Raw genomic sequence first — 25,449 nt, 5'->3', positions numbered from 1 at the left:
CTTAGGGCGAACAAAGCAATACCAAAGGGGATGATAGACGGAACGTTTGAACAAATCAAACACTCACCCCCAGTCAACTGATCTAGATTTAATCCATCATCATTCTTTAGCTCACTCCACCACTCCAGTTTAGACATGGCCATATGCAAATCAGTCTGACCCTGTGCCTCATGGGAACAGTCCAGCCTGAACTGCCAAGCCATGTCTTCCCTGGACCAGAAACAAGCATCCTAGGACCGGTTTCTGGCTAATCAGCCATCATCAGCCAGGCTAGCTTGAATCCAGTGTCAAAGTGAGCAAGGGACCCGCGTCTGAGCATACCCTGCCAACTTAGGGCGAACAAAGCGATACCAAAGGGGATGATGGACGGAGCGTTTGAGCAAATCAAACACTCACCCCCAGTCAACTGATCTGGGTTTAATCCATCATCATTCTTTAGCTCACTCCACCACCCCAGTTCAGACATGGCCATATGCAAATCAGTCTGACCCTGTGCCTCATGGGAACAGTCCAGCCCGAACTGCCAAGCCATGTCCTTCCTGGACCGGAAACAAGCATCCTGGGACAGCAATGTGTGCAAGCAGACTCATGTCCTCACTATAATACGTGAAGATTTGTCAAGCGGTGCCAAAGATATTGGCAAAACAAAAACGCTTTTCCTATGGAAACTTTGGTTCTAACTATAACTACCTGCTGGCTATTGCACTTCTGGTTGGGGAATTAATTCCATTTTACTTCTGAGGGCCTCAGGACTAAAGTGTACTTCTTCCTCAACCAGTAGTGCACCAGGAGGCGTGTATGCAAAGCAATGGAGTAAGGGTGTGTGGTTTCTGATGACCTCTCAGCACTCCGTATGTGTGGGTCTTACTGGGGGTAACAGGAGGGGAAGTTGGTCCCCAACGACCCTCAAGAGCCAAGGAGAATTTATCCCACATCTAGTAGTACACCAGAAGTCATTTTTGCAGAGGGGTGGAGAAAGGGGGCGTGGCCATTGAACGCCTCTCAGCAGACCCACAGTGTGGGACTAACTGGAGGTAAATGGAGGGGTAGTAGACCCCCAAGGACCCTCAAATGCCAAGGGGACTTCATTCCCCTACTAGTAGAACACCAAGCGGCACGTTTGCATAGTGGTGGAGAAAGTGGACGTGTCCTCCGACACCCTATCAGCTATCCTGCCATGTGCCACTTACTGGAGGTAACAGGAGGCGTAGTTGACCTCCAAGGACTTCCTTATCCAAGCAATAGGGCACATTCCGTTCTTTTTGCCTTGAGCTGGCCCCGTTTTGGCAGCTTAGTGCCAACACAGGCACCCTTGCATGACAGCGCGAGGGTGTCTGTGTTGTAGGCAGAATTTTTTTATGCAGGAAGTGGCACCTTACTGCATAAAAACAATCTTCAGATGCTTTTTCTTCTTTCTATGTGTGCTACAGAATACGGCATACATGGAGAGAGGAAAAAACTAGGAGAACTAAAAATATTTCTCCTTGTTATGCCTCTCCTGGGAAGTGTATCCTTTTGGTGCATTCCCAGGTTTACCTGTTCCTGTAAATCTGGGAATGCATCAAAATTCATGAACGCACACCCATGGAAGCACCTCACTGATGCAAAGTCATGCAAAACAGCAATTTGCTCTGCATTACCTACTCATGATTTATGAAGCCACACAAGGTGACCTTGCATGGCTTCATAAATCTCATTTAACCCTTACATCACTCTGCATGGTGCAAGACCGAAGCAAAGGGGCTCATAAATATTCCCCTAAGTTCCGGGGTCCTAAAATAGATGCTCTAACATTTCTCTTTATAGTACGGCCAGCCAGTCAGAGCACACGCTTAAGAGGGTCTTGCAGGACTCACAGGAGCTTTTCACTCCTGCGGATTATTTGAAGTTGCATGATTGTTCGACTTTCGCCAGCCTCCAGCCAACCCAACCATCTACCCTCCAGCCAACCCAGCAATCCAGATATACAAATATTTGAAACCTTGATTTCTTACTACTAAAAGGATTACAACATATCTTAAAAAGCATACTTGCTTGCTTAAGATTTAGCTTTCTGTCCAATTTGATGTGATAGACTTCAGCCCTTTTGACTGTCTTTCTGTTCAAAAATCCCATCAAAATTGCATGGGAAAGCTTTGGTTTTTTTTTGTTGTTGTTTTTTTTTGTACCAGCCATTTTTTTTTTCTTTATTTTTACTTAAAGCAATAAATGGTAACCATCCCTTGAAACCAGAGCCTTTCATCTCGATATCTCTCACATCTTGTCGGTCTTGAACTGAGTTTTCCCCCTTTTCTATCCCCCTCCACCGTGCACCCTCCCCCCGCCCAACACTCCCCGGAGCACCCCCTCCCCCACCCCAGTGACCCTCCCCCAACAATAAGGCATTAGGGCCTATTGCCCCTGGATGTGTATGAGAGTACCTCCATTGGCTGTGGAGATCCTTATCAAAAATAGAATAGAAAACCCTGAGATTCCAAAATATAGAATAGAATAGTCAAATAATAGTCAAATCTATGTCATCTCAGGGTAGTGAGTTCAGGTATTCTTTGGCTGAATCTTCCGTTGTAAAAAATCGATTTTGCCCTTTATAAATCGTTTTCAAAGTAGCAGGTTGCAAAAGGAACACTTGCGCCTCTTTTGCCTGAAATGCAGGAATTAGCTGACGAAGTCGCCACCGGTTCTCAACAGTAGCATGGCAGTAATCGGGGCGGACGAAAAATTCCACCCCCAAACCTGACCTCTTTTTATCTGGTCGTGCAAGATCGTACAGTAGCTGTCTAGCCAAGAAGTTGTTGAGGGAAATTAGAATAGCCCGTGGATAGCGCCTTGGTTCGCTCGTACTGGTTGTGACCGAAATGGAAACCGATGAGCCCGTTGGATTTCTTGCGCCCATTGCCACTCCTTAACTTCGGGAAATGCATCATTGAGTAGATCTATAACAAACTGGCGCACATCTTGGCCTTCACGACCCTCGGGCACACCCAGAATGCGTAAATTATTACGCCGTAGCCTGTTTTCTAAATCGGTCAATTTTGAAATAACATCGAGCTTTTGAGCCTTGATTTCCTTAATATCGCTTTGGTTTTGAACCATTTGATCTTCGAGTACAGAAATACGCCCTTCTGCTTCAATCATTCTGTCCGTAAAGTCATTACAGGATTTTGCTAATCGACGGACAGTATTCTGTAGCTTTCTACAGGCATTATGAGTTTTTTGATGATCCGCTTTGGCCTCTATACGTTGATCAGCAATGGCCTTCAATACTACATCCAGTGCCTCCTGTGCCGTTGTGCCCATATTATACGCTGCCCCGCCAGGTTGGTCAGCATTGGGGTTGTCCTCGATTAATGCCCATTTGGGAATCTCCGTGGATCCAGGCTGACCACCATTATCATTAATCTTGTTGCCAGCGGTCGAGTCTGCCCAATTTGCATTCCCTTGCTCGACGGCAGTGAGATTGAGAGATAGTTTCCCTGTATTTTCACCATCATCCTCCAGGTCTCCCTCCTCTTCCTCCTCTTCCTCCTCCTCTGCCTCCTCTTCTATATCCTCTGAGGCGTCGGAGTGCTCTGAATGTTCAGATAGTGAATAATATTCACTATCCTTGCTACCAATAAGATCACCCTCTCCGGAGTCGGCTATATTTACTGAGGTAGAAGTCAGTGTAGGGGTAGATATTAAAATGGTAGTATGAGTGGAAGCAGGTTGTATGGACCTAGGGGAGACCACCAAGTCCGATAGTGCCTCAGTCAGGGTGGTATCTACCACATTCTCAATATTCTCAGTATTCTCACTGTTCTCTTTGGATTCCATGCCTTCGATGTTCTCCTTTTGAGACTTAATCTTACTGACTACATCCAATGTGGCATCCTTTGTCTCTGAATTTACAAAAGTATCACTCTCAGGATGGGCTACTAATTCAGCAGTAGAAATTGCAGAGGCCGATACTACGGTCGTTGTTTTTGATGTTGATGTTATCGTTTTGCCCCTAAGTTGAAACATTTGTGTAATCTTTGGAGTACCGGCTTGGGATCCATCAGCCTCTATAGCATTACTAGGGTCCTGCTTGCCTTTAGCTGCCAGTGCTGCAGGTGTGCCAATCTGCATCTCTCCAGCCGCTCCAGTCGCTCTGGTTTTTCCACCACGTGCAGTTTTTGGTCCCATGGTGGAGCCGTATATAAATCTTTAACCTTAACACGAGGAGTCTATCTATTTCCTCTTAGAGGCAGTCTATGTAGCTGCACAGATAGATAAGATGAAATATGAAAAATATGAAAAATGTACCTGATAGCTGTCTCTTGCGTTGTATATGCTGCTACAATGCACAATGCACAGTCGTTCAGGCATACATCGGCTTATATCAGCAAGACTCGCTCCAACCCCTCTTAAATTATCCACGAGTCCAAGTACTGCAAGAATGGGGCAAAAATGTAATCCAAAATATTCCCTCGGGTACAGCCTACAAGCTCCAATGCCGCATGGGTTTAGCTTGTCAATTACTCCAATGCTGCTTGCTGCTCCGTGGCTCCGTAGTCCGTAGCTCCGTGAGTCGGTGACTCCGCCCGCAGCCTCGGCTCAGCACACTCCTTGGTCGGCGCGGCTCCGCCTATGCCTCCGCTCAAGCTCCAGCCCGAGCACGAGCACCAGCTTCGGCTCCGGCACCTCCGACTCCGGCACCCCGGAAAGTTTCCAACAGATGGTGAGTTTTGACCAGTTACATCGCCGCTGCCGCCGCCGCTTTCTTAAAAAAATGAAATGCGCGAAGATTTCACATCTCAGAACGCCGATACAGCCAAGATACAGCCAAGACCAGTTTGCTCTCCCGGCCGCAGTGGGAACTCTCACACTCACGTCTGACCAGCAGACGCCATCTTGCCTTGGGAATTTTAAATGAAAAGAAATATTTGCCGGGGAAAGCTTTGTTTTGAAAAGTTTTGTGAAGATTTCTCAAACCAAAATATCCATAGTGCCTTCACTGGTCAAAAAACCCCAAGGTGATGCAATATCCTAATAATGTAAAGCAATGTAAAGTAAAGGGGGAATGTATACATATAATATGTGACATTACTTGCCATTTTGCTCCCCCCTCCTTCTTAGAAAACATTACATTACATACGAGTGGCCTGATGTTTTCTGTGATTTAATTTGCTGATCCTGCCTTTTTAGCCCACAGCATGTTGGGATTTTCAATTTTGAAACTAAATTACATGTCCCGGAATGCAACGTAATCTTCTGCAAGCTATAAATGCAGGTGATGCTGACGGTGTGGCATATGACATGGAGCATTTTACAAGCTATGCTTCGGCAGCCTCCAGGATTTAGCACCAACGGCTCATCCAAAAAACAAAAAACTATTTCTCGCATGTGTTAAAGGTAGAGGAGCAAATAAATACGTTTCTGTACCATTTGTCTGTGAGTGAAGTGATTTTCATTTCTCAAGGTATCCGCCCTGGGAATTCCTTCAGGTTGTTTCAGGCAGCATGCATTTCTACAGAGAAGTTGGGACGTGGCGCAAGCACTACTTGTGCCCCCGCTAGTCACTTATAATACCTTATTACATTAGGCCATTTATTTCCTTTTTACATATGTTTCCATATGTATACGCATAGTAGTGTAAACAATTGTTGTCCAATAACATGTTATTTAGAGCAACTGTACTAATAAACACCCATTTGCACATGTATTACTAGAGTACAAAAGTCATACTACAATATATTTTCTCAGTAGAGGACATGTGCCATGGGAACCGCACTGTTTGCTATTTTCTATCATTATTAAGAGAGGGGCGGGGCATCATGGCCCACTCCACTAGAGATTATGTCTCTTGGGAGCCATGGCCCCTGCCTATACCCAGCAACAGTAAAACAAGAAGATTATACATCTGCATATGTACCATGACGTTACTGTTAGTTTCAGTTACAAAACCTCAATAATAAAACCCTAGAAATTCACTGAAAAAAGCAGTTAAAGTGATGTTTTTGTTATAAAACAAAACTTATGAAACTCTGAAATTAGCCAGTTGTGAGTAGGTAAAGTAGCAAAAGTATGCACCTCCCCATTCACTAGACCACACATAGAATATCACTCATGACTTGACTATATGCACATAGTGCAATCAAAATAAACCAACTCACCTGGATCATTAGTAGTGGCCGACATCATATGTAGTGTAAAAGCGTATTAATCTGTGAAAAAAGGACTGATGTTTAGTGTCAGTGGAGGCAAGGTAAATACATGTCTATCCAAACCTACAAACATTTATTTCCATGTACACAAACACCTCCTAGATGACTACTGTGAGGCCGATAGATAATACCTTAATTCACATCACCAAAATCAATGTTGATTGACAGGTTGGAAATTCTAGATTACTTGCCTGGGCGCTCTGTTATGCACCCAAAAAAAGTGGGCACGCAAATCTACTGCAGTTGATACCAACAAATTAAAATGCGTGCCACCTGTCAAAACAGTAAACACTAGACAATTGATCTTCCCACGCAGGGCCTTAAATGCATAAATACATACTTAGAGCCTACTAGAAATTCGTACCAATCTTAGGACAAACAAATACAAACAAAAGTTCTAAACAAGAGCCTTAATATAAAGAAAAGAATCACACACTTGACATGCCCTGCTCATATGCATGGAGAATATGTGAAGTCATAATAGCTACTGACAAGATGAATGTCTTTGCACAACATGTCTTATTGCTCACAACAGAAAGCAACTGTAACCAATAGTGACAGGCAGGTCAAAGATCAGCCTTACCGAGAGTTTATTTGCTATATGGTTCACATATGTTTGTAAGTGTGCTCATGCTTGTCTAACCGTTTTTCAAAATGTTACCACTTGCATAACTTTTAAACTTTTAAATTCACTGTTGCATCGTGATGTAGCGCAAATTTCACTTTTTTTTTTTTAGGGGTACATCATAATCACAAACAGTTTGTACCAGCATATAATCATTTGTCGTATTAACTTGGGACAGTAGAACGTGAACTGTAATAACGTGAATTGTGGGGTATTAGGGATATTTTCATGTAAACTTGAAGAAATTAACGTTGAAATTCATATATGTTTAGGTGAAAATATTAACATGCAGAAATTGTGAATGCTCCTGACAAGCATTCATGTATTTGATGTGCTTATGTAACGTGTTAATTTAGAAATGTTCACTAAACAACATTCATTTATGTGTAATTTTAAGAGGCCTGTGGGCTATTTTTTATGTTAGCTGATTTTGTAGGCCTGAAATTTATTTTTCCTGGAAGCTCTCACAGTAGATTTAATCATCGAATTTCATGTGCCTGATGGATTTGTTCTTTCTCATGTTTCTGTTGCAGATGGAAAATTCACCCTTGTTAGCTAGAATATTGTCTTTGTTTTAGTTAGGAGTTAGGCTCAGGGAGAAGAGGAGACATAGAGAACTGAAACTGATAATGGAGAACTGTTGTACTTTCTCATAGGAGCAAGCCTGAGAATTAAGGTAATCTCGCCAAGGCCTGGACCTTCCTAATGGAAAATCACTTACAAGGAGGTGGCTTGACTGGATATTGTGATACTGGAATGCATCTTGGTATACTACTGTAGTATTGATGTATCGCAGTTAGGGAAAGTGTCCGGGGACTTCTGCCTTATCGAGAGAGAGAGAAAAAGCATCTCAGAACGAGCTCTGTAACTTTATGCTACTTGACCATCCAATGTGTTAGAGTTGAAGGCTTCACACACTGACACGTTAATGAATCTTGCCTTGAGAAATGCTATGTAGGGATGTCACGCTAGTGGAACTGTAGGGACAGATTAAAGCTTTATACCTACAAACTTCCAATGAAGGGGAATCTCGATGTTTGCTCAATTATTTTTTGTATCCTTATTCTTCAACTGATCATCCTGTACCGCCCTAACTTCATCTGTAGATTTGGATTTGTATTAGTTCCGATGTATTTCTACACCCTCACTTTAAGGGTGGCTGTACCGCTAGCTGTTTCTGACTTTGAAATAAACGTACTAAACTTAACTAGGAGTGTGTGATTCTTAGGGGTCGTGGTAAAATGGAACTGAAATGTTTGATTGGCCAAATGATTTCTCTCCAATTCACGCTTTCATGCTGATAAATAGTACCATCCACCTGAGGTTCCAGAGATCAAGAACATGGAACCCAGCTCCTTCACTCGTTATCTAACCTGTTTTGCCGCCAGCACTTCTTGGACCAGAATAATTGTTTTGAGCATTGTCCCTGAGCTCCCTGGTCCACCAGAGCATCACTGATTGCGCAGAGGGAGTCGAGGGTTTCTCTCTTCTGACGAAGCTACACCGCAGTGACTGCCATCTTTGGATGGTTTGCGTATAGCTACTCCACAACACATTTTGCATAAATTGTCAGCCTGACGCCGACGCGAAGCAACAGACATGATGGAGAGCGGCCATTCCCGCATCATATTTGCTATTTGCTTCACATATGTTTGTAAGCTCTCACAGGCTTGTCTGATTGTTTTTTAAATTGCACCGCTCGCATAACTTTTAAACGTATTAATTCACTGTTGCTCATTATCTTATCTGTTTTGCATCAAGCCCTCATCAGGCCAGAATAATTATTTAGTGCATTTTGCCTGAGCTCCATGGTCTGCCGCAGCATCGCTTATAGAGGATAGGAAGTAGAGGGTTTCTCTCTTCCGGCGCAGCTACACCCCAGAGGCCACCATCTTAAACAGTTGTGGTCTAGCTGCTCCACCTCACATTTTGCATAAATTGTCTGCCTGGCGCTGATGAACAGTGGATGCGCCTCCAACCCACAGTGGCTGTACTGCCAAGGCGCAGCGGATGCCGCTGGCATCCAAAGGCAAGCCGGTCTGCTCCCATCCAGGCCAAGACCGCGCCAGGACCCCTGGCCATTTCGCCATCCAAAACTATTAAAGGAACTATCCCTTCAAACCCCCTAAACCTGACTGTTTCATCTGTGAAGAATGCAATTTTATATGTATGCCTAACAGCGTCTCCCTTATAGAGGCGTGTACTAGACAATCGACCTCTAACCCACCATCTGACTCACTATTGTGCCTCCTCCTTAATACGCGCTCGCTCATAAAAAACAAATCTGTGTTTTGTGAGTATGTAGACCAACACTCCCCAGACATAATTTAGGCACAGAAATATGGGCCGACAGTACTTCGTACTCTGACTTAAGTATTGCCATCCCAGAGGGGTACATTGTTTTGGTCAGCCTCCTGGTGACCTCATAATCTTGGTCCACTCCCCTGCCCAGTTGCTAAAGCCAAAAACCTAGGTGTGCTCTTTGATACAAAACTTTCATTCACAGACCAAAGAAATCAGGTCACTTCATCCTGCTTTTTCCTGCTGTAGAGCTCAAAAAAATTCGAGGATTTACTATTGCAATGCTTATACGTAGGTATCCAACAACGACTTTTGAGTAAACTCCAGACTTTCCAAAATGCTGCAGCTCACCAGATTATAAAAATTCCCAAATTCATCTCGAGCTCCCAAGCCATCATTAACCTTTATTGGCTCACAATTCGCGAGTGGGCCAACTTCAAAACTCTTTGCATGGCGCACAAAGTCCTTCACAATGCTGCTCCAGAAAATGTCAAGAAAACATTACAGTGGTACACTCCCAAGTGCATGCTTCGATCCACGGCGGCTAAAGTGGTGGCCGTCCTCAGATTTAGCAAGGCCCCCTGGGGAGGCAGAAGTTTCTCCGTCTCAACCTGCAAACTGTGGAATTCTATGCCCTTGAAACTTAGAGCTCAATCAGACCTACTTCTGTTCAGAAAACAGCTAAAACTATGTCTTTTTGCGCGCTCTCCCTCACATTAGGTCTGCCAGTAGACTTTTTTGTACTTCGCTAATGCCAAGACGCATACGGGGATTTACATGCTCTACAAGTCGTTTACTTTACTTACTTGCTAATAATCAGCATTTGAATAAGAATCGCTTGACTTTAATTCAACAGCCTCATGAACACATCCTGGGTTTGATGGCTGCTTCCACTGACTAGAGAGAGAGAGGAGAGAAAGAGAGAGTGCGAGAGATTGCAGACAGAACAGGCAGGTATGCATGTTTTTTTATGTCTGGCTCCACAGTTTCTGACACACTTGTGACCTCCACAATACACACAAGTAAAGCACCTCTAGCATATATGGAAATCACTGCTACACTGCATCACCTTCTTTTATGAATTAAAGCAATGGGAATATTTTGCAAAATACCTAACAATGTGTTGTTTATTTAGTGCTTAGTGCCAGAGTCTTTCTTTTTCATAGCACTGTAAATTCAAGTTGTTACCTAAATAAATTACAAAAATTAAATAGGTCTCGGAAAAATGAAAAGCTGTTGTTGTGGAAACTAACTAATGAATAAGAGGGCTGCTCTTCTCAGAGTTGCAGATCAAGCCCTGTGCTCAGAGCAGGCCTGGACCTGTGCCCAGAGTCGTAAGAGCACAACCAATGGCATGCACAGTGCACTCAGACTGCAGGTGACTATGCAGTGCCTGGCAACAGATGAGATCCTTTCAAATAGGCAGTTGTACAGGAATTAAAACCGCAAAAATTGAGCTCAGGAGCAAGAATATTCCAAAACTGTGCAGTGAGATAGAAATACCCATCCCATGAGAGCTTGAGATAAGCGAGACCTATGTTTTAGCCCATCTTGGTCATAAAATGGGTGAACTTGTTGTGCAAGAGAGCTCAGCACCTGGGGGATTTCAATATATTGACCAAGAGGGGCATGTTTCATTCTTTTCTCTATTGCTGAAAGATGTACTCTTCAAGCCACGCAAACCATCCTCAATAGATTAAACTAAACCCTGAGTAGGGTAGGCAAAAATATGTATTTCTACAAATGTCTTTTTCTAAAGTGGTGGTTTTGGAGGTTGGAGCCAAGATGGCGGCATGGGGACACATCCTGGTCTGCCTTTAACAGAAGCAAGGACAAGGGCTTCCTGAACCCTGATCAGTGATCCTGAGCATGCCTTGGCCAGAGACTTAGCAACAGGGTTTTGATGTCGGAAGAGTGGAGCGAGCAAGCAAGATGGCAGCTGCAATCTGAGAAACAGTGGGCTAAGGGGGGAGACTATACCTGGAAGGCACAGAACCTGTTGACAATCCATCGGACGCTTAGAAGTAGAGGTGTGCCACAGACATTTGCCTCTCCTAGGAAATCAAGTGTTGATCGAGCCACACCCAGAGTTGACAAGACCTGTCAGAACCCCAAATAGTGTACCACAGGTGTGGAGTGAGGTGCAGGTGGCGGGTTGGCTCCTCCTAGATAATCAGCCAAGGAGGGACTCACGCAGCCAAGAGTACTGGCACTGTGCAGGGCACTGGAGAGAGCAGCAGCCTTGAAGGAGCTGCCTTCCCATGCAGCAGCAGTCATGCTCAGCCCAGGTGCTCTCAGTCAGCATAGCAGCAGATGGAGTGGCTCGGACAGGTGGGTACATGTGTGATTCACTGCTGTTTCATGGAAAACAGACATTAAACATTGAAGAGAGTCAAGAAATAGATCCAGGCAATCAAATAGATCCCAGCAGAAAACAAAAACTGTTTAATGATCCATCAACACAGGAATAGTCTAGAGAACTGCACTGAAGTTGATGTACTGGCTGGCCCTGATAAGGGAATGGTAGAAAACTCGCTTCACCTAGCTTGCTAGATACTAGGGGCAGATTTACCAATACTTCATGCAGCGCAATTGTTAGAATAGAAATTGTTTCTGCTTACGCAGTTTTTAATTAAAGTTAGCATTCGCTGCGCCATTTTCTATTTTGGGTGCCATTTTAGGCTGTTCGTAACTGATCTAGTTCAAATCTGAGAAATGCTCCTCTCTGGGGTTTGTTTCTTCACTTGGGTTTTGTTTCAGTAATGAGCACACTGTTTATGTTAGCATATGGCTTTCTCACTAGATAGAGGTCCTCTCTCCCTTGTCTGGTGGCGGGCTCCAGATGGAACAACCTTGGACTATGTTACTTTGTGTAAGATATGAGTGTTAAAACCGTTTTTCCTTTATTTCGCTGTTTACTTGCACCTGCCTGGAAAATTCCACTGTGGTAGTGTTTTCCCCCAGTTCGAAACATACATAATGTATCTATATGCTTGTTGATTTCAGTTCCCTCTGCAGCACTCCTAGCGACTGGGCAGATTGGGCTCCGCACTGAGTGTATATGAATATACAGTTTTGGCTGGTATTCTCTACTGTCTGACCGACTCTTCATTTAGCACAGAAGGCTTAGAGGGGGTCATTAGTGACCTGGTTGGCCCTAAAAGGGTTACTTCCTTCACAGTGCAGCAACACAACTTGCTGTGCAGCATTGCATGGAAGAGAGACAGAAGAAGTGCATCATATTTACTAAGATGGCTAAGTGAAATAGGGGTGGGAATAATTCATGTAATTTGTTCTAGTGTAATTATGCAGAATGCAGAATGACAGCAAAATTATGCAACAGCGCGCAGAGTTATCAAGGAGTATAACCCAGCATTTAACACTATCTTCTTAGTGCAAAATGTACCCTTGTACCCAAATCTGATAGAGGATGAATTTAGCACTAAGAAAAAGCAATAAATACAACAGAACATAAAAAGCAATATCCACTTGCACTCCCTAAGTTTGTTGTTCCTGTGCTCCTGCAGTGGGATGTTTGTGTCGAATTACTCATGATTTTTTTTGTTTAAATCAGTTTTTATTGATTTTTTTCATTCTTATGAAAGGCAACAGATGTTTGGGTAGCTGTCTATACAGTAAAAGAGAAAAAAGGGCAAGGGGTTGGGTTGTGATGCACAGTTGATAACATACAATTCCTTCTGTGAGGGATCCAGGATAGCCTCTGGTCTTCGACCAATGTTACATATTGTATATAATTACAGCTAATTACAGTGATCGTGATGGTTTTCCACAAAAGTTCTTTCAGTTAATTCACCGTGGGCTGCCAAACAGATGATACAACAAAGAACGAAAACAACAACAACATTGACCGGTTTATGTGTACTTATCCCCCTCTCTGCCCCTCCGCATGTGTCTCCCTAGCAATTTCTGATCAACATTACAGTTGTCCCCTTCTGTCAGCGGTGTCCGCTTCTATGTAGGCAATCAATTAGTTTGCATGTGTCAATGGAATATCACAGCCTTTCCCTGGTGGTGGGTGTATCTCCCATTATTGGCTCACACTCCTCCTGCTCGGGTCACCCCTCAAGACATCCCCCTTCTCTCTGCTGTAGTGCATGGAGGAAGCCCTCCCATCGGGTTGCTTTGGGTTCTTTACGCAGCCCCAGTGTTTCTTCCCGCTGAAAGGCAATCCCCTCCACTTTGATCCATGCTAGCAGCGAGCAACGCCACACGCGCGTGTGAGGTGGGTCCTTCACTTTCCACCGTTTAGTTAAAAGGCACTTAGCAACCACTATCCCTAGGTCCAGAAACCTGGATGTTACCTTTGTGGCGGGGGTCCTCCTAAAGTGGTGCAGTAGGTATGCAGTCCATTCAAAGGGTACGTTGCGGCCTGTGCATGCCTTTAGCAGTCTGCCTATTGTGTGTCAGTATGTATGTATTCTATAAGCAGCTCCATAACTTGTGTATCAGTACAGCCTCTTGTTCAGCACATCTCGGGCACGTCGCATTCTGTGAAAGTTCCCGTTGATCATTGCAGGCGTGAGGTATGCCCTATGAATAACTGTATTTGTCGAAATCTCATGTTTCTAGGTATGCGTAATGGACTCTTGAGTATCCATTCCCATTCTTTATCTGCTAATTGTCGCCCCAAGTCCAGCTCCCATTTACAGCGGAGCGGATCTAAGCTGCGTGCCGCATGAGTTCGGAGAGATGCCGCAAACCAGTGTATAAGGTGTCTGCAACACCCCATGACATGTAAATACTGTATGGTGAGGTGCGAACTCGGCTCTGTGGTTATGTCCCCCATCTGGCCGTTAGTGTTGCTACCAGTGGGCAGTGTGTGAGGAATTGCCCCGGTGGAAGTCCTTTGTCTTGTTACTGTCTGATGCATTTGTATTATGGTTTTTATATTATGCCATTCTGACATTTTTAATCAGCTATGTACTGTTTTTTAGCTTCAACTTATTGAATCAAATTTGATGTATGTTTTTTTAAATAAAATTGCAATTATTTTTAGTGCGGGTATCTAGCGATCACATCCTTTATGTTCATTCTCAGGTTACTGGTGTGAGGCAGTGTGGAAGATTTGTATGGTGAATGTATTAGTAGCCATAGGGGCATTTGCTTTGTGACTAAACTCAACTTTCTTGGACCATCTTGGGGATAAACATTGTCATATGTCTACTTTCCCCTTTCACTAGATTCTGTCAGTGATTTAGACCACCTGAAAGTCAGCCCTCTGATTACAGCATTCCCACCCCACTTTTATGTACCTGTAATAAACAGCTATGTAACGTGCAGGACTTACCATACCATATGGTGTCCATGAACGTTATCAGACTAGCTAGATTTATCGGGCGTAAAAAAGATCTTAAACCACCTTTGCCGCCAGAAGGTGGACATCACTCTCATGGATCCGATAATTGATCGGACTGGTCCACCTGATAGATACTACACTATAGACAGAGCTAAACTGTTTGGCCTAATGGGGGATCATGGTTTAAGCGATTTCTGGTGCATAGATCATCCAACAGGAAAACAATACACTTTCAACTTGCAGCACATCCCTAGAAATGATTTCTTTCTGGCCAAATCCCTACTACATCCACCCTTTCACTCCGGTGTCTTACCCAGGGGTCTGTCTGACAACAATCCCATTTTTCCCGTCATCAGAGGCCGCAGCTGATTACTGGAGGATGCAGCAGGTTTCTAAATACCACCTGCCAGAGGAGAAGAAGGTCTTGAACATGCATGTGAAATTCTATATGCTAAAAATGAGCACTCCATCACCTCAGAACAGATGGTATTGGCAACTGCAAAAGCAACTCGGTAACGGGCTCTTAATGAAGGATTTGGCAGTTGCAAAGAAAAAACACACCAAGGAACAGAGGTACCCGGAATGCTCTGTAGCGTTTCTCACTGCAACATACAACGTCAACCCTCACTATATAATAGACGCTGTTTAGAGTCCTAATAACTGGCTTACAATACCCTACTACTACAGCAGACAAATCACTGCTTAAATTCAAGTGGCAACATAAAAACAGAAAGCAGGAATTATGTTGGCTTTCCAACTTAATCAAAAAGAGGCACACATCACCATACAGGCACCAGCGGCAAATATTGTCACTCGTCAAGTGGAGAGTTCAGAAACCTTTATCTCCTTTTATGAAACACTAAATATCCAAAAATGCTATAAGAATGGTTATACCTAAGAAGGAGAAAGATCTGCTTGAATGTGTGAGCTACACATCCATTTCAATAGTGAACGTGAATATCGAGATACTTGCAAATGTCCTTTCAAATAGGCCGCAAAGGGTGATTTCCTCTCTAATACAGTACTTATAAGTGGGCTTTGTGCCAGGTTGGTCATTAAGAAATTTTAAGTGAATCCTAGCCGACCTTCTCTGGGACTCTAAGGGTGCAGATGTGGAAATGGTAGTCATGTCTTTAGATGTAGAAAATACCTTAGATCATGTGGCATGGCCTTATCTTTTCAAGGTCCAGGCTCACTTTGGCTTTTGCCAGGAATTCATTAAAAAAAGGTTCAGTGGTTATATGAAGGACTCACAGCTCAACTGTGGAAGACACCTCCATCATGCAATTCAGATAAAGAGGGGCACCTACCAGGGTTTTCCACTGTTGTTACTACTACTCTTGCTGGCTCTAAAGCCACTTGCTATGGCTACAAGAGCAACCTCTCTCATACAGAGAGGTCCCACTAGAGCTAGGCCAATCAAATCCTTTGTTTATGCAAAAGACATTCTGATAACAATGATAAATCCCTGAACCTTTATACTAACACTGACATCCTTATCAGAAGACTTCTCACTGTTTCTGGTAATAAGGTAAACTGAGGAAAGTGTGAGGTGAGGCCAGTGTGCCACGGAAACAAACAAGCCCTGTGTGGAGGGATTTAGAAGGGTTTCAAGAGAGATGATGACATTTCTGTTCTGTCTGTGCTGTATGTTCCCTGTTGACATGACTAATTTCTAATTAGCAGATCACATGGCCTCTGTTATGTACTTTATTTTGCATTAGTATTTAATTTAAAATACATGCTATGCAGCTTAATTTTTGCACATACGTAGGTTTAATGAAGTACTATGTAGTCCAAGTGGTGGCTATTTTAGTTAAAGGCCTCCGTTTCCTGCTGTCCTTGTTTACTGCTGTAATTCTTGTACTCTCTTTTTGTTTGTACAACAGCTGCTGACTAATTCCACACTGGTATGCAATTAAAGAATCCCATTTCCTGCTGCCCATGTTTCTTACCAGAGTTTCTGATGGTTTGTTTTTGTTTGTACAATAACTGTTTACTAATTAACCGCCTCTGTTTCCAGCACCTATTTCCTGCTGGAGACCATGTTCTTATTGGCAGGCAGCACTCTCCACATGCATGACAGGCTAGAAATATTTTCACGTTTAGAGTCTGGCTGCCGGGGGCGTGGCTTGAACGCTAGAACAAGATGGCGGAATACGAGTGAGCTCTGCTTGGAAGCGGAGTACTCTAAGCTCATTTGCCCCTCGAACTGTGGAATTTTTGGGCGCAGATGGTGGCCCTCGATTCCTGAAGCGGCGGTGAGTCCAGCAACCGCATTCCTATTGCAATTCCTGCAGTATAAAGCCTGGAGCCCACGGTGGTGAAATTCTCCTCACGGAAGCGTAGGCGTCTGCCATTTTGAGTCACGGCGCTTGCGTTCTGTTTTATATGCATGCAGAACCGCTTTTATGCTACGGCTTGCTTTAAAATGCTGCCGGTTCACTGCTAAAGTCTGCTAAGACCATATAAATGAGCAGCTCCTCTTTTTCTTCCGTTTTTCTCTTTTACCTTCTTGTTTATGTGGAAACAGAATTTAATATAAAGGCATAGAAGATTTCTCCACTATCTATGGATATACTCATACCAGCTGCAAGCTATGAAGTTCCACATAAACCTGCATGTGAGTTGCTTTAACACATCAATGGCAGCCTGATGTATGATTTCCAGTCTGTGGCAGTCATGTGTAACATACATGAGGAAGAACACCCTTATACCAATGTTTTTTTTTCTCATTTGCCACCATTCTCGCTTCAAATACACACTCAAGTTGTCCGTACCCACACTCAGCAAGCTGAGAGGCGTAAGCGTCTAAGGATGGAGAGACCCGCCTACCTGTACATGGACTTGCTTGTGTGCTAATAAAGACACCAACTGAGATAACTCTGTTAACAAGCTCCAGGAGCTAGATGACCTTCGTTTTAAAACTTCCAGTCCTAGACTGAAAGTGTCCGACATGGCCCATAGAGTATTGAGGCAGCATAATCATAGGACCCAAAAAATAAAAAAGGGTTTATACAATCAGCTCTGGGTCCCATCTTGATTTCAATATATTCCAAAATGTTATTTTCTTTTTCCTGCCAGATCCCATTAAATATAACCTGAAAATCGCTAAGACTGAGGACTGCCAGTCTAAAAAGGAAGGAGGGATAAGGTCTGTCCATTTTAAACAAATTTGTCTCCAGGCTAGGAGAATGGCATAAAAAAGTAGCGATCTTGCAGGGCTGCTGACATTATCCTTCAAGCCAAAGATGATCAAAGGTAAGTCAATAGTAACATGGCTTCCTAATGTATCAGACACAAATTTTCCAATGCTGTCCCAAAAAGAGGCTAGAGCTGGACATTCTTTAAACATATGGATGTCAGAGGCCGAAGCCAACCCACATTTTTTACAACATACAGGCAACTCTTTATTGATTTTTGAGAGTTTCAATGGGGTGAAGTAAGCCCTGTGAATAGTGAACAGATGGTTCCTTTTTAACCATGCCGGTTTTACAATTTCGTATAAGATTTCAAAAGAACACTGCCACAATGTATCACAGTCTTGAGCAGGTAGAGAACTTCCCCACAGTTCCTCTGCCAGTTTAAAGTCACCGTCTACTTCCTCCACTACAGCCTGGTATCAGAAGGAGACTTCCTTCTTCCCTAGAGGTCTAATCACAAGCAGATGTTCCAGGTGATTGCCTCCACTTAATAAGCTTCCATGGGTTGTTTGTAAGTGTGACTGGACCCAACTGGCCAGCTGGAGATAGTTATATTTGGAGAGACCAACCCCAACCCTTTCCCTAAGTTGTTTCCATTGTAACTATGGTGCAATCTAGGAGCCGATCCCCCAAACTACCAGACCGGCTTCCCTCAAAGGGGTTGCCAATCTGCCCCTCAAACATTCTGGGCCGCCGGCGGAATCCCATAGGGGAGCCAAACTAGAGAAGTATCCGAGAGTGACTGACCTCCTCAATTCTGTCCATGTTTTACCTAGGCCCTGCAAAACCTGAAGCCTATTTTTTTTTAAACTTTGGATCAGCAAATTTGAATATAAAACCCTCCACCGATAAGTGTGCACCCCGAAGCATAGCTAAAAACATCCCTCCTGCTCCGGTGTTAACCATCATTTTCAGAAGCATACATGCATGAGAGAGTTGGAAGGCCCAAGCATAAAGCTGGATAACTGGCAAAGCGAGACCTCCCTTCTCCCTCCTGCGTCTTAACTTTTTCCAAGCTATCCTTGAGAGTTTATATCCCCAAACAAATGAGTTGATATCCTTCTGAATTTTAACAATTTGTGATTTCTCAAAATGGAGGGGAATACTATTGTAAAAAAAGGTCATTTTCGGAAGTATTGACATTTTAACTAAGTTGACTCTGCCAATAATAGAAAGAGGGAGCGAAGCCCAAGATTTCATTAACTTCACGCACTCTTTTGCCACCATGGTCAAATTAGTTTCAACTATCTTAGTTATGTCTTGCAGGATATTTACCCCCAAGTATCTCATTCTGGGGCTAATCTGGTGCTGATGATTTGCCTCCTGATTCCAGACCATAACCTCTGTCTTTGCTGCATTTATTTTGTAGCCTGAGACTATTCCAAACTCCTGAGTTTGACTGATATCTGCGGGAAATGCTGTGTCTAGATTGGCTGTAAAAATTAAAATAGCATCAGCGTAGAGGGCTACCTTCCTCTCCCACTCCCCCTATTTGAAAGACTGGATGTTAGGGTCCTCTCTGAGCTGTTGAGCAAATGGCTCGATATATAGATCAAAAAGGAGAGGGGAGAGTGGGCAGCCCTGTCTAGTCCCCCTGGATATGTTAAAAGAACCAGTAATATTGCTGTTTACAAGAAGTCTAGCCGTTGGTCTCCGGTAGATAGACTATATTGTACAGCGAAATTTCTCGCCAAGATTAAATTTTTCCATACCTCCAACAGGTATATCCAATTAACTCTGTCAAAGGCCTTGGTGGCATCCAAGGTCATAGCTGCCAAGGGGATAGGGTATGTAGAGGCCAGATCAATCACTCCAATTAAGTCAAATGTGAGGTGCGAAAGCTGGCGACCCTTAACAAAACCCTTCTGGTCTGAATGCAAAATGTCTCCAGCCACTATACCCAATCTTGCTGCCAATATTGAGGTGAAAATGTTATAGTAGCATTCAGGAGAGATATGGGTTTATTAGACCCACAATTAGATGCCGCTTTCCCTGGTTTTAGGATCAGGACTATAGTGGCATTGCTCCATGAATCTGGCGGATTTAGTCCTTCTTGCAATATCTGATTGAAGAGGTTCGTCATAATGGAAACGACCTGGTCACTTATCGCTCTGTAGATCTCGGCTGGAAGCCCATCCGGACCCGCAGCCTTTCAGTTCTTGCTGTCAGAGATAGCATCCTTTACCTCAGCGTAGGAAAAGGCCCTGTCTAGATGTTGCTGCTCGTCTAAATTGAGGATGGGGAGAGGGATGCCTCCAGCTACCTCTGTGCACTATAGCTGTCTACGCTACCATCTCCCAATAAATAGATTGAAAAAAGGTCTGAAAAGCATCACGGATTTCCTCGTCAGTAGCTAGAGTGCCATTATCATTTTTGATTTCTTTAATATAGCTCCTCGCTCGGTCCGATTTACTCTTCCATGCAAGGAGTTTGCCCGCTCCTTCTCCGTACTCGAAGTGGGAGATCTTACTAGCTTCCCATCTTCAGTAAGCCTGATGTTCAAAATATTTTCGAGCCGGGCTTTTAATCTATTAACCTTATCTTGTTTCTCTTGCAGAATTTCAGGGGATACTAGGCTTGAAAGATCTACCTCCGCATCTTTCAGCCTGTTTTCAATATCCGTGATCTCTTCTTTATACTTTTTGTTTCTATAGCAAGACCTACTGGTGATTTGGCCTAACAGAAAGGCTTTTAGAGAGTCCCAAATTGAAGTTATTGGAGCTGTGCCAACGTTCACCTCCAAGAACCATTCCACTTCTTGTGAGAGAAAGGAGACTTCCTTCTCCTCCAAAAGTAGACCAAGTCTTAATTGAGGTAGAAACTGGTAATTTCAGAACCAGTAGAACCCCAGAATGATCTGAGAGATGGGGTGCCAGGTATGAGATGTTCTCAACCTGGCTCCTTAATGAGTAGCTGACCAGAACAAAGTCGATTCTTGACTGGTGCCGATATTTATAATTTCGAGATGACACCCATAACTGCTGCCCTGATCTATCCCTCCAGATATCCGATAAGGTGAACTGCCTCATTGCCCCAAGCAAATACTCCTCAGATTTAGAAAATACTACAGCTCTATTGGTTGAGGATTTATCCAATGCGGGGTTCAAGACGATATTAAAGTCGCCTGCCAGGACCATCAGTTCCGGTAAGTCAAGTAGATATGAGAAAATAGACTTTAAACTAGAGGGGTCATCGTGGTTGGGACCATAGTATCCGATTAAAGTTAGCAGGGTCTCCATTATTACAGCTTTTACAATGACCCATCTGCCATTTGGATCTTTTATCTGGGATAAGATATGAGCCCTAGCTGTTTTTTTCTTTTAAAAAAATTGGTATCCCTCTAATGTTTGCTGACTGACTTGTGCATACATAAGAGCCTACCCAGCTTTGACACTTTAACAGAGAAATCATCTCTTCTTCTAGTAGATGAGTTTCCTGGAGGACAATGACCTGTGCTGAAGAGTCCCGTTAATATTGTACGATCTTATCTCTTCTTGGTCTAGTGCGCAGGCCATTGACATTCCAGGAAAGAATCTGCAAAGAGCTCATGGTGGCTCTGAATTCTGCTTGTCCCCCGGGGTCAAGGCTTGAGGCACCAACATCAGCACCCGCAAGCAGATCCACCCACTTCCAATGCCCTTATCATTAGCTTTAAAGTTGGACAAGTCAAAAGTAGTGGAAATTAGGATTTATTTTGTTTTATTCACCTGCTGCCCCCTCCCCCTACCCTTGTGCCCCGACATCCCTCCCCCGCACCCGTGGAGAACCCTACCCCCAGTCATCCGGACAAATGGAGTCCAGATAATTGCACCCCGGAGGTGCCCACCCTCTCCACCCCAAAAAAAAGAGAGAACCAAAAATACTGAGGAGAAATAAAAAAATAAAAAACCTAACTTAACCTGACCCAACCTAATTACAGCAAAATAGATATGAAGTATAAGGAGGAAGAAAAAAGAAGGAAAACGTTATCCTATACCCCCATTTGTTATTTATTTATTTTGTTTTTATATGTATTTTTTTTTTAAATGTTTTACAATATCTACTCCCCTTAATTGTGCTGCATAGAATAATATTTATAATATTTATATTTTGGAGGCAGGCTGTGAAGGGAGCCTAAGGAAACCGGGGGAAAAGCTAGAAAAGATTATGCAAAAGGTATTGCCGACCTGTTCACTGATCCTTGCTCATTTGCATGTTAGCAAGCAATTCCTCTGCCTCCTGTACTGATCTTACATTATGCATTTTGTTCCTAAACATGATCCTCAAAGAGGCAGAGAATTTGAGTTGAGCCACAGTTCCTAGCTTCTTAAAGTCCTCCAGCTTCCTACCCAGCTCCCATTGTCTATCGAACGTTGTTCTAGCCAGGTCTGATCTAATTTGGAATGAAAACTCCTTAACCTTAAATGACTTATATTTAAGAGATAGGTTGAGGATCTTCTCTTTCAATGAGTAAGTATGGAAGTTTATGAGGATCTTTCTCGGTTTAGGTCGATTCGGATTTCTTCTGAAGTGGTCTCTGTGGATTCTCTGGATATCCCTGCCCAGTTCGTCTTCTGAGATCTCTAATTTAAGTGACTCTTTTTAAACTGTGATCACGAAGGACTTGAGATCTTCGTCTTCGCTACCCTCTGGAACATTCAATCTTTGCAGGTTATTCCTACAAGAGTTATGTTCCAAAGTTTCCAGCCTGCCTCGCAGGACCCGTTCATCTCTTTTGAGAGTGACTAGATCTGCTTTCAGGACATTGAGCTGATCTGTTAATGCTCCCACATTAGATTCTAGTGTCTCCGTCCTGGTGTTTAAAAGGTTCACTTTCTTGTCCAGTGACTCGCAAAGATCCTGATCTCTCCATGATTTGCAGCTGAGAACTCAAACCCCTTTTTTGATATCTGCCGATAATGAGACCAGAAGGAGCTCCAACGTAGAAATCGAGTGTTCCTCCGGATTTTGAGCCATCGCTCCAACCTCTTGCCTCCAGAGCCTATCCCTTAGATATGTCCTTGGGAATATCCGGGGGTTCAACTTGAAGGGCCTGACCTGCCACCTCCATTGCGTTATCTCTCCACTCCAAAGCAAGACTTTCAGTATCAAATGGACCAGGCTCTCCAACGAGTGGGGAACCTCCCGACTTTGTCTTTTCTGCTATTAATGCTTCTGTGTTAGCAGATCCCTCTATGGGTTCAGTTGTTTCCCCTTTCCCTGACTTTTCAGTCTCTCCCTGTCTCACACGGCACACACAGGACCTCGGGAGGACTTTAAAGTAAGACCTTACTGAAGGGGTAATCTTGAGCCTGGCTTCTGAAGGAGTACTTTTAGACCTGCCCAATTTTATATTCCTTTTTTTAACTTCCCCACATAGAAAGGTCAAGGTGCTCTATGTGTATGGTTAGACGACACACTAAGCTTTAATCAACAGGCCACAATACTGTCTGCCACATGCTTTGGCCTACTGAGGATGCTAAGGAAGGTCTTGCCCCTCCTCCCGTTTCAAGCCAGAAGAATAATGGTCCAGGCCATTATCCTGTCCCGTCTTGATTATGGGAATGCTCTTTACCTGGGCGCACCCTCCAGCACAATAAAAAGACTCCAAGTAACTCAGAACGCGGCAGCCCGCCTTCTTCTTAGACTTCCCCGAAGACATTCAGGAACCACCGCCTTGAGGAAATTACACTGGCTGCCCATCCAAGCCAGAGTAAAATTCAAGGCGATGTGCATTATGCACAAGGCCATGTGGAAGAAAGCCCCTGCAATGATCTGTTCCCTTGCCACCCCCTACCATCCGCCGAGATCACTCCGCTCCAGCACAGCTTTTCTGGCCACAACTAAGAAAATCAAACGGGCCAGATGGGGCGGACGCGCCTTTTCATTGAATGCGGCCTTAGTCTGGAACACCCTGCCACCCACACTGCGCAGTGAACCTGACCTACAAAAGTTCAGGAAAAGCCTGAAAAACTTCTCTTCCATTAAGTCAGACAGCACTCTCCAAAAACCTACCGTTCCACAGCGCTACGAGGCCTCCTGGTAGTAACGCGCTTTACAAAACACAATTTAATTTCATTTAAAAAAACAGGTGATGGATTAAAACCATGATCTCTTGACTTGGTAAGAGTATTCTGCATCATTCAGAAACTCTGTCCATCACCACCCCCTTTTCCAAAATCGATTTTATCCACACTATGGGGGCCGATTAGGAAGGCGGACGGACTTGGGTCCGTCCGCCACCCCTGAGTAGGAGGGACCGTCCGCAGGGGCAGCGGCGGTCCCTCCATGGCAATTAGGATGTGACCGCCACCCTGGCGGTCACATACTGTATGTTTTACATTGCGGCGGCTGCTGCTTGAAGCAGCACCCGCCGCAATGTAAAAAACGAAAGCTGTGCATTTGCATGCACAAAGCGGCAGGCACCGCACGGTGCCTGCCGCTTCGTGCACGCAAAGGCAGGGGGTACCATAGGTACCCCCCATGTGCACCCCCCACGCAACCTTCACCCAGGGGGCCCGCAACGGGCCCCCAAAGTGATTGTCCGTATGCTTTTCCACGGCGGAAAACCCGCCGCGGAAAAGCATTACTTTCCCTGCATCCTAATATGGCTGCCGGTGTCTGATAGACACCTCCAGCCATGTTAGTGCTTTTCCGCCGTGGTCGCCTTCCGACCGCGGCGGAAAAGCGGCGGACAGATTGTGAGACCCACCAGCCATCCTGATTTGGCGGTGGGTCTTTCAGGCTTCCTCGGCGGATTTCCCGCATACTCCGGGCCGGCGGTGGCTTCCGCCGGCCCGGAGTATGCGGGAAATCCGCCATCATAATGACCCCCTATGTGTGGGAGGGTATACTCAGACGTGAGTCCCTTGCTCATTGCACCATCAGGATTCAAGCAAGCCGGGCCGACGAAGGCTGTGATGCCAGAAACCGGTCCCTGGAAGCTTGTTTCCTTCCCAGTATAAGAATTGGCTTGGTAGTTTGGTTTGCCCTGTTCCCATCATGCACTGGGACAGGAACAGACTAATTTGCATATAGCCAGGTTCTGAGCTGGGATGGTGCAGTGAGCTAAAAAACAGGTGATGGATTAAAACCATGATCTCTTGACTTGGTAAGAGTATTCTGCATCATTCAGAAACTCTGTCCATCACCACCCCCTTTTCCAAAATCCACAATACTGTCTGCCACATGCTTTGGCCTACTGAGGATGCTAAGGAAGGTCTTGCCCCTCCTCCCGTTTCAAGCCAGAAGAATAATGGTCCAGGCCATTATCCTGTCCCGTCTTGATTATGGGAATGCTCTCTACCTGGGGGCACCCTCCAGCACAATAAAAAGACTCCAAGTAACTCAGAACGTGGCAGCCAGCCTTCTTCTTAGACTTCCCCGAAGACATTCAGGAACCACCGCCTTGAGGAAATTACACTGGCTGCCCATCCAAGCCAGAGTAAAATTCAAGGCGATGTGCATTATGCACAAGGCCATGTGGAAGAAAGCCCCTGCAATGATCTGTTCCCTTGCCACCCCCTACCATCCGCCGAGATCACTCCGCTCCAGCACAGCTTTTCTGGCCACAACTAAGAAAATCAAACGGGCCAGATGGGGCGGACGCGCCTTTTCATTGAATGCGGCCTTAGTCTGGAACTCCCTGCCACCTACACTGCGCAGTGAACCTGACCTACAAAAGTTCAGGAAAAGCCTGAAAACCCTTCTCTTCCATTAAGTCAGACAGCACTCTCCAAAAACCTACCGTTCCACAGCGCTATGAGGCTTCCGGGTAGTAACGCGCTTTACAAAACACAATTTCATTTCATTTCAATTCTTTACTGTGGTCTTCGTCTA

General features: G+C 44.4%; 1 protein-coding gene across 2 annotated transcripts in view; it reads right to left on the bottom strand.

Moving 5' to 3' along the window:
- The window catches only part of LOC144763169 (amine sulfotransferase-like), a 528,038-nt gene that overhangs the window by 441,166 nt on the left and 61,423 nt on the right, over positions 1–25,449 (bottom strand). For both annotated transcript variants that reach the window (XM_078648509.1, XM_078648508.1), the window contains exon 2: positions 6,135–6,185. In XM_078648509.1, coding sequence (XP_078504635.1) covers positions 6,135–6,162 — 28 coding nt within the window. In that variant the 5' untranslated portion in view covers positions 6,163–6,185. The remainder of the gene's footprint in view (positions 1–6,134; positions 6,186–25,449) is intronic.

The sequence above is a fragment of the Lissotriton helveticus genome, chromosome 6, assembly GCF_964261635.1.
Source record: "Lissotriton helveticus chromosome 6, aLisHel1.1, whole genome shotgun sequence".
NCBI classification, from domain to species: domain Eukaryota; kingdom Metazoa; phylum Chordata; class Amphibia; order Caudata; family Salamandridae; genus Lissotriton; species Lissotriton helveticus.
The sequence above is the reverse complement of the archived record's forward strand: the minus strand, read 5'-3'. Positions and strand labels throughout refer to the sequence as shown.